Here is an 8,867-nt window from a genome sequence, read left to right as displayed (position 1 = left end):
GCGGTGGAAAGTCCAATCCCTCTTTTTGTTTGTCGGAAATTGATTAGTCTATGTGTTAATTGGCCATACAAAATTAGACTAAGTCCCACTTCAGCTGCACATGATATTGGCCGGATTGCCACCCGAGGAAAAGATAGAAAACGCGAAAAAAATGAAGTAGAAGAAGAAGTAATAAAGGATGAAAATCCCTTAGCAGTGGGAAGATCATGGGCTTGTTTAAGGCTGTCATGGTCACTTCAAATTCTTATCCTCCACAAAAAAAAAAAAAACTTATTATAAGTTGATAAGTTTCACGTCAGGTCTTTATTTGAAAAAATATGAGGGTACTTCAAGCCCTTATTTTCGCACTTCAAATCCTTAATTGGAAGTTTTCTCTAGAATTATAAAAGTATTTCACGTTCCGAAGCTCCGAAAAGTGGGCCCGAATCGGATTAAATTGCTTTTAATTATAAGGACTTCAGACGATTACGTCATTAGCATTTAGTAGTGATATGGGATTTTTTTTTAATGACTAATTATTCCAAAAATAGGAAAAAGGGAAACGCCTACTTTTTTGTTGACAAATCCAAAATTTTCTTTTGCCCACCATCGTTATAAGCCGCCCCTCTCCTCCTCCTCCTCCTCCTCCTCCTCTCCCCCCACCATCATTTCGCTGCAGCCACCGTGTTTTACAGCAGCAGCCACCACCGCCACCCTCTCTCGCTCTCTCTCTGCGCGATCAACACTTTCCCACGCGCATCCATTCCGCACGCGCACTCTCTCTCTCTCTCTCCGCACAATGGAGGCTCTCCAATTGGCGCCACCGCAGCCTCCCCACCTCCGCTCGCGGACCGCCGGCGTCGCCGTGCCCCGCACCCTCTCCGCCCCGGCCAAGGGGCACCGGCGGAGGCCGCTCGTGGGGGCCATCGTCTCCAAGCAAACGGCTGAGATGTCCCCTTCGCTCGCTTCCCGCGAAATCCCGCCGCCGGCGTCCACGTCTGCGCCGCCCTCGTCGCAGCAGCCCCCCTTGCCCAGGGTCTCCGCCAGCTCCCTCCAGTACCCGCCAGGCTACCTTGGGGCGGTGCCTGATCGCGCGGCTGCCGAAGGGGCCGGTCACAGCATCACCAATGCCATGAGCTATCTAACCAACATTTTGTCGTCCAAGGTGTACGACGTCGCGAAGGAGACTCCGTTGCAGCTCGCGACGAAGCTCTCCGAGAGGTGGGGAGTGAATGTGTGGCTCAAGAGAGAGGATTTGCAGCCTGTGAGTACTTTTGGCGCTCTTACTTTTTATCTTTAGCACTTCCCTGAAAGGAATTGATCATCTTTTGCTGCTTGGAAACTGATTTTTGAAGCAGTGTTCTGGAAAGATTTTTGGTGTACGTCTAGTCGTTTTGGAACTTTTAAATGCTAGTTTTGTGTTTGAAAGCTTTGGTGGTTTAGAAAGTTCACTTTGTCCTTCCCTTCTGATTATCAGAGCTTTTTGTTTCTTGATTGTTTTATATTTACAAGCAAAGAGGGTGGTCTTATTTGGAGTAGAAGCAAGCTGGCCGATTCTTTTGAGGGCAGTTCACCGCATAATCCGTCGACTGTAATTACCTATGAAGTGTGAATAGTGTTTTTGGAACTTTGTCTTCCTCTGCTTTGTTCTGAATCTGGCTTTGAGTTTTCAGTACTTATCTTAATGATGATGAAGACTCTACTTCCAAGTCTAATTTTGTATTGTGGTTAGTCGTGAAGTATGCGAGATAAATTGTTCTCCTTCTGGCAGGTTTTCTCTTTTAAACTCCGTGGCGCCTACAACATGATGGCAAAGCTTCCTAGGGAACAGTTGGAAAAAGGGGTTATCTGCTCATCAGCAGGGAATCATGCCCAGGGGGTCGCCCTTGCTGCCGAGAGGCTAAATTGCAGTGCTGTTATTGCAATGCCTGTCACAACGCCAGAGATCAAGGTCTTAATTTTCATCATTTGATTTGTCTAGTTTTCTTGTCGGTGGGTATGTTTTCTCACATATGGTGTTCTTATATTGCAGTGGCGCTCTGTTGAGAGGCTTGGTGGCACAGTGGTTCTCGTGGGGGATTCCTATGATGAGGCTCAAGCATATGCTAAGAAGCGGGGAGCGGAGGAGGGGCGTACATTTATACCTCCCTTTGATCACCCAGATGTCATCATGGGGCAGGGTACGATCGGCATGGAAATTGTGCGTCACATGCAAGGTCCTTTGCATGCCATTTTTGTTCCTGTGGGGGGTGGCGGCCTCATAGCTGGTATTGCTGCTTATGTTAAGAGGGTTTCTCCAGAGGTTGGTTGTTTGTGCTCCAAAAAATAACTTTTGGTGTACTTTTATGCCATTCGTGATGTCTTAATGCAAGTTGCTTATCCCTCATGTTTTGTTAAGATTCTTGTTATGCTGATGAACATGGAAGCCAAGGCGGCAATTTTATTAACTAAAAGACGCGGTTTATGAGAAGGAAACCACATGCTGTGCCAGCTTGCTATTTATTGGATGTTGGTTAAACTGAAGCAAGTTTTCTTTTATAGAGAAAGAGTGTAAATTGAGCCAGGAATAACTAAACTGAGAAGAGAGTGGTTGTTTAGAAAGCATAATTTCCTAAAACCAGCTTGTTTCATTTGAATATGTAATTATTTGATGGTCTAAAGAACATGTAGGGATATGTCAGGAGCCTTAGGATGGATTTGAATTGCAGCGATAATTGTTATTGCATCACAAAGGCAAGGGAAAATGACAAAAACAGTCCCATAACTTTATCCCAATGTGCAATGTTATTCTTGAACTTTTAATTTTCTTCAATATGATCCTTGAACTATTTCTAATATTCAATCTAGTTCTTAAAATTTTAATTTGGTCAGTTACTCAGATTTTACAATATCTTTTCATTTCAATCCATTTCCTAAATCAACAAAATAATATGGCTATTTTTTTATTACTTTTTTGACATTTTTGGTCCCGATAATATTACAATAGTTCCATTTAAGTGTATTAGCTTATGAGCTTTATGAACCTCATTTAGAGTTGTATCGGTTGATATTTTATGCTATTTTAGTTCCCTAATTTGCATATTTTAACCAAATTTAATTAAGAAAACACGAAGCAGTGGATCCTGAAAATTTTCTCAAAGTAAAGAACTGGAAGATTTAGATTAATATAAGTACGGTAAATCAGTAGTGTTATTAAATATTATTATGCAATGGGAATCCTATATAACTGTAAATGTAATGGAACTATATTAATGTTTATAAATACCAAAATGAAAAAAAAGGTAATAAAAAGATAGCATATTTTTTGTTGATTTAGGAAATGGATTGAAATGAAAAGATATTCTAAAATTTGGGCAATAGTATTATGAAAATTTGTGAATAGTACCGAAAGACTAATTTGACTTCTTGATGGAAAGACGAGGGATTAGATTGAACAAATTGAAAGTTAAAATACTAGATTGAATAGCTAGGAATAGTTCAAGGACCACATTTAACAAATCAAAAGTCCAAGGATGGCATTGCACATTAGGCCAAAGTTTAGAGACTATTAGCGTCATTTTCCCAAGGGTAAAATACCAAACATGCAAAACAAGCATGCAGTCACTCGAATGGAGAAGAGTTTTGACAATGAATGCTGATGAGTTCATTGTAGTAGGGGTAAGCTTTTATAGGCATGAAGACTCAGAAATCGACACGAACATTGATTCCTCTGGCTAGTAAGTGTCCTAGCATTGAATTGATGAGCAAAGTAAGATCTCTTAACTCGATAATCTTATGTGGTTCCATAGAGAATGAAAATCTCCTGGACGCTTTTGGCCAAGTTTATTTATTGTGATAATAAAGTAAGGAAACTTTGATCTACCGGCCTATATCTGCAGGCATATATTATTGAAGACCATCATCTTTTAGCTTCTTTCTAAGAGAGCATCTTGTGGTTATCACTGCAGTAACATTAAGACCAACTCGATCTGTTACTTTTTGTTTTTGCTGATTATTTCAGTATAAATTGAGTAGCTTTAATAGTTGTTTCCTCCTTGGATGAAACTGTCGTATATCCTGTTGGAAAAGCTATTAAGGATCTCATAGGCACAATGAAGGACATCACTGACATAATCTCAAAGTCTACTTGAGAAGTACCATGTTCCCTCTTCTTGGTGTGCCATTGCCGGAGATGGTTCTTTTGCCGTAATCATTCATAGTACGCAGCTTCTAGAGCTGCCTAATCTTGCCAGAACCCATTATCTTTGCTATAAGCATATGATGGCCTTTCAACACGGGCACTTGCTTTCCCTTTTTATCTGCTTTCTCAAGAAATTATATCATTTTTCTCTGTCATGTGTTCAACCAAGCTAAACTTGTTGGGATCATGGTTTTTCGATCTTCAACACTTGCTTTTCCTTTGTCTGCTCTCTCAGGAAATAGGTTCAGTTTACTCTTCTTGTGATCATTAGATAGTATCATGAAGTAACTGAGCTTTATACTCCCTTCCTCTACGGCCCCAAAAATATGTTTTTGGAGAGTCTCAGTAGATTTACTTTTCTATTACAGCCTTGGATCTCTTTTTATGTGATTATATCTTTGCAGGTAAAGATAATTGGGGTTGAGCCTGCTGATGCTAATGCTATGGCATTGTCACTTCATCATGGCCAGAGAATAATGTTGGACCAGGTTGGAGGTTTTGCTGATGGTGTAGCGGTTAAAGTGGTTGGGGAAGAAACTTTCCGTCTGTGCAAAGAGTTGGTAGATGGCATAGTTCTTGTGAGCCGTGATGCAATATGTGCCTCAATAAAGGTAATTTAAAGAAAAACTGATATGGTTTACAGGCTACATGCTATTGTACTTGTCAAATTCTTTGGTGAAATTTCTTACGTTGTAGTTTTTGTGAGTCTTAAGAGATGTACCTTGAAATTTGACTGTACGAAGGCTTCTTTTGAGGGTTCCTGATCAGTTTACTGAAGGCTATTGAGAGGTTGGATATAAGTGGATATGCATAATGTGAGTTCTGGAGATTCAGGTTATCATGCTTTTGATAAGCCGTGATAGGTATCACTCATTATGGGAGTGGCGTTTGATCACGCTATCAAACATGTAGTAATGTGCTACAATACGATGGGGAACATCACGAAATAAATCTTTGAGCTAGGAAGCTGGTCTTGTATGCTGTAATATCAGAATTTTCCCTTTTTGTCTGCATGAGGTCTTTGAAGACAGATTCTAGCTAGTAGATTCAGTTGATCTGGGTTCATCCCCTTTTTCCACTTTGGAGAGAATTGAAAGTAGCACGTTGCTTGTGCCTTTTGAAATCATCTTTACCGTGGTTACACTCTTTTTGAAGCTGATGCTCTTAGGCTGTTCCTTAAAATTGTTGTCACTGTTTAAGATCTTCTTTTGTTGAGAACGGTGATTGTTTCGTGGCGGTTCAATTGGTTAAGGTCTGGATATTATATTGCAGGACATGTTTGAGGAGAAAAGGAATATTCTGGAACCTGCGGGTGCTCTGGCGCTTGCTGGAGCTGAAGCATACTGCAAGTACTATGGTATAAAGGGGGAAAATGTTGTTGCAATAACCAGTGGGGCAAATATGAATTTTGATAAGTTGAGGGTGGTGACTGAACTTGCAAACGTGGGTAGGCGACAAGAGGCAGTGCTTGCAACGGTTATGCCTGAGAAGCCTGGAAGCTACAAGCGGTTCTGTGAATTGGCACGTATTGCTGAAGATTTAATCCAGTTTTTCATACAGGAGCTGTGTCAATGATGGTTGTGACTGATGGGCATTTGGTTTTGCAGGTTGGCCCAATGAATATAACGGAGTTCAAATATCGATGTAATTCAGATAAAGAGGCTGTAGTACTGTACAGGTAACAACTTGTTGATCTTTGTCAGCAATGAGAAGAAGGCAGGGCTTTTAAAAGATTCTCTCAACTGGAAAAAACTATCCTGTTGATGTGGTGTTTAGTCTTTAATGATATCACTAGGGTTAAGGCGCGTGCGTTGGTCGTTATGCATAGAGAAAACTGAGTAGTCCTGTATGAAATAAGTGGGTATGAGAAAGTGAGGATAATTAAGGAAATCTAATCATGAGAAGAGAGAAAGTGGATGGTTATCTATGAAATGGTTGGGTATCAAAGAAAGGATGAAAGGGTAATTCAGGAAATTTAAATGTGCCACAGAGAGGTGTTTTCCCTCATAGAGATTTGATGATTCCCTGTACCTGCTCAAATTTTTGAAGTGTAATTTGTAGTATTCGTCTTTATTGTATAATTCAGATGTATAAGCTTACACTTTTGTAATTATCCTGAGCAGCGTTGACCTTCACACAGTAAGTGAACTAGAACATATGCAAAAGAGGATGGAGGATTCTAATCTGAAAACTTACAATCTCACAGGAAATGATCTGGTTAAAGATCATCTGCGTTACCTGGTAATTACTTAACTTTGACCAGCATCTTTCTGAAGAGATGAGAATATGCTAGCAATCTGTATCCATAACAAAATAGGTATGCAACAATGGCATTGATCTTTTCTTTCCTTCCAGATGGGGGGCCGGTTAAACCTTCAAGATGAGGTTCTTTGTCGTTTTGTGTTCCCAGAAAGGCCTGGTGCTCTGATGAAGTTCTTGGATACCTTCAGTCCTAGATGGAACATTAGTTTGTTTCATTACCGTGGACAGGTAGGTATTTCTGATTTTCTTGCCCAAGAATACAAGCTGTTGTTGATAATCATCCTTTGGTTCAAACATTAAATCTGATCTGCACTTAAACAGGGTGAAACTGGTGCAAATGTATTGGTTGGAATCCAAGTGACTCAAACCGAGATGGATGAGTTTCAGGAGCGTGCAGATGATCTTGGATATGACTATGCACTGGTCACCAATGATGAGGCTTTCCGACTGTTGATGCATTTCGATTAGATGTAAGAATTAAACCCGATTGTTGTGAGCGAGAGGGTTTTGTCCTCCTTTGGGTCCATAAGGCTATCCAAGTGTTTGTGGATGCGGCATCAAAGTCTAGATTGGAGCGGGTGAATGCAATCAGGTATCTAATTTAGGAAACAAGCAGGAGGTATGCAATTCGTGGATCTCATCATTATGTTTTTTGACCTCTATGTAAGTTATGAAGAAGTTATCCTCAATGACACTCATGCTAAATCCCGCATTACGGGTTTCTGCCAATTGTCGGGTGACGAGCTTTGTTCCATGATCTTTGTTTTTGAATAGGTTCAAAGTCTTTATGAGATTTTTGTCAGCGAGCTTTGTTTTCTACCTAAGCTGACTCTAAATTTGTTGAAAATATAAAATTGATTTTTTGGAAAAAAAAAAAAAAAAAAAAAAGCCAAAATTCCATTTCCCTTCTACATATGTTTGGCGGTGGATGGAGGAGTAAGGGTTTGACTTTGTCAAACTTGTAGCAAGTGGATTTGCCGTGGAAAAGGAATTTCCACACACCCCATTCACGCTAAAGGCGTTTTGAGGCAGTGAACGTGTGCAGTGCAAGTCAACAAAAGAAAGCAAAGTTCAACTTTGCCTGGAAAAAGTTTGCGGCAACTACCCTTTCACCCTAGATGGCGGTGGAGGCCCTGAGGCGGTGCAACTTCAGCCTATATATAAGGATTAGAGGCAACCATAATTGTGTGTGGGGGAACTTAGAAATAGAGAGAGAGAGAGAGTTAAAGAGGGTGTTGTATCCCAAGCTTAGCAAAGCTTGTGTATTTTGTGTAAAGCCTTAGCATAGGCTATTTTGAATACAACTCTCATTTGCATATTTTAATTCTCTGCCGCATTGAAACCACCAAACTTCCGCAACCCCTCCCGGTTCCTACAATTGGTATCAGAGCTAGTTATGGCATCCCCCGGTCCCGTTCAATTGCAACTTCCAAAGTTGAACGGAAGGAATTTTAACAACTGGTCAGTCCCGATTAAGGTTTTGTTCAAATCGTAGGATTTGTGGAACCCGGTAGAAAGTGGCTACACCGAAGTAGCCGATGCTGAAGAATTCAACGCTTTGAAAAAGGACGAGAAGGATTTGTTGGTCAAGTCCCGAAAGAAAGATCAGAAAGCATTATATGCGATCTTTCAAATCATGGAGGAGACGATATTTGAAAAAATATCGTGCGCAGAGACCGCAAAAACGGCATGGGATATTCCGCAAAAATCCTACAAGGGCGATAATCGCATGAAGCGAGTTCGACTTCGAACACTTCGAGGTGATTTTGAGTCTTTACGTATGAACGACTCTAAATCTATCTCGTCGTATTTTGATCATGTCCAAACCATCGTTAATCAATTGAGGGTTAATGGTGAAGAACTCCAAGATGAACAAGTCGTAGAAAAAATTTGAGGTCTTTGACTGAAAGATTTGACTACGTTGTTGCAGCAATCAAAGAAGGCCAAGATATATCAACCATGACATTGGAGCGGTTGATGTGTTCATTATGCTCATATGAGCAAAGAATGAATCAGAAGTGTGTCGGTGCTTATCCCAAGCAAGCTTTGCAAAGCCGGGTCGCCCACTCAAATCGAGGAGGGCATCATGGTGTTCGAGGCCGTGGAGGTGGACGAGGTAGAGGTGGAAATGCTAATTCCACTGGAAGAAATAAAACACGTGACAAATCAAAGGTCAAGTGTTTTAGGTGTAACAAATTCAGCCATTACAAATTCGAATGTCGAGCAAACATGGGGCACGAACAGCCCGAACATGTATATGCCCGTTGATACCGATGAAAGCGTTGTGTTAACATGTAAAATGAATGACTCGAGTACCGGTAATGCCAATATATGGTATCTCAACACCGGGTGTAGCAATCACATGTGCGGCCGAAAGAAGCTATTCTCGCAGCTAGATGAAACGATTCATGGTGAAGTCAACTTCGGGAATAAATCAAAGATTCTC

The 8,867-nt window shown here is 40.9% G+C and overlaps 1 protein-coding gene across 1 annotated transcript; it reads left to right on the top strand.

Moving 5' to 3' along the window:
• The first annotated feature begins 723 nt into the window (after positions 1-723).
• On the top strand, positions 724-7,225 carry LOC115735090 (threonine dehydratase biosynthetic, chloroplastic-like). The gene is made up of 9 exons (XM_030666162.2): positions 724-1,243; positions 1,751-1,930; positions 2,012-2,281; positions 4,564-4,770; positions 5,432-5,680; positions 5,767-5,837; positions 6,283-6,400; positions 6,515-6,649; positions 6,743-7,225. The coding sequence occupies exons 1-9, from the start codon at positions 779-781 to the stop codon at positions 6,887-6,889; spliced, it is 1,842 nt and encodes a 613-aa protein (XP_030522022.1). The 5' UTR covers positions 724-778; the 3' UTR covers positions 6,890-7,225.
• Positions 7,226-8,867: the final 1,642 nt, after the last annotated feature.

This window comes from Rhodamnia argentea, chromosome 10 (assembly GCF_020921035.1).
Source record: "Rhodamnia argentea isolate NSW1041297 chromosome 10, ASM2092103v1, whole genome shotgun sequence".
Lineage (NCBI taxonomy): Eukaryota > Viridiplantae > Streptophyta > Magnoliopsida > Myrtales > Myrtaceae > Rhodamnia > Rhodamnia argentea.
This window is presented reverse-complemented; position numbering and strand designations above follow the sequence as displayed.

Bases quoted from the DNA above. Each gene is read 5' to 3' on its own strand.
- LOC115735090 (XM_030666162.2), top strand. From the start codon at position 779: ATGGAGGCTCTCCAATTGGCGCCACCGCAGCCTCCCCACCTCCGCTCG. The intron at 1,931-2,011 runs GTCTTAATTTTC...CTTATATTGCAG, and splicing joins TCACAACGCCAGAGATCAAG to TGGCGCTCTGTTGAGAGGCT. The intron at 6,650-6,742 runs GTAGGTATTTCT...GCACTTAAACAG, and splicing joins TGTTTCATTACCGTGGACAG to GGTGAAACTGGTGCAAATGT.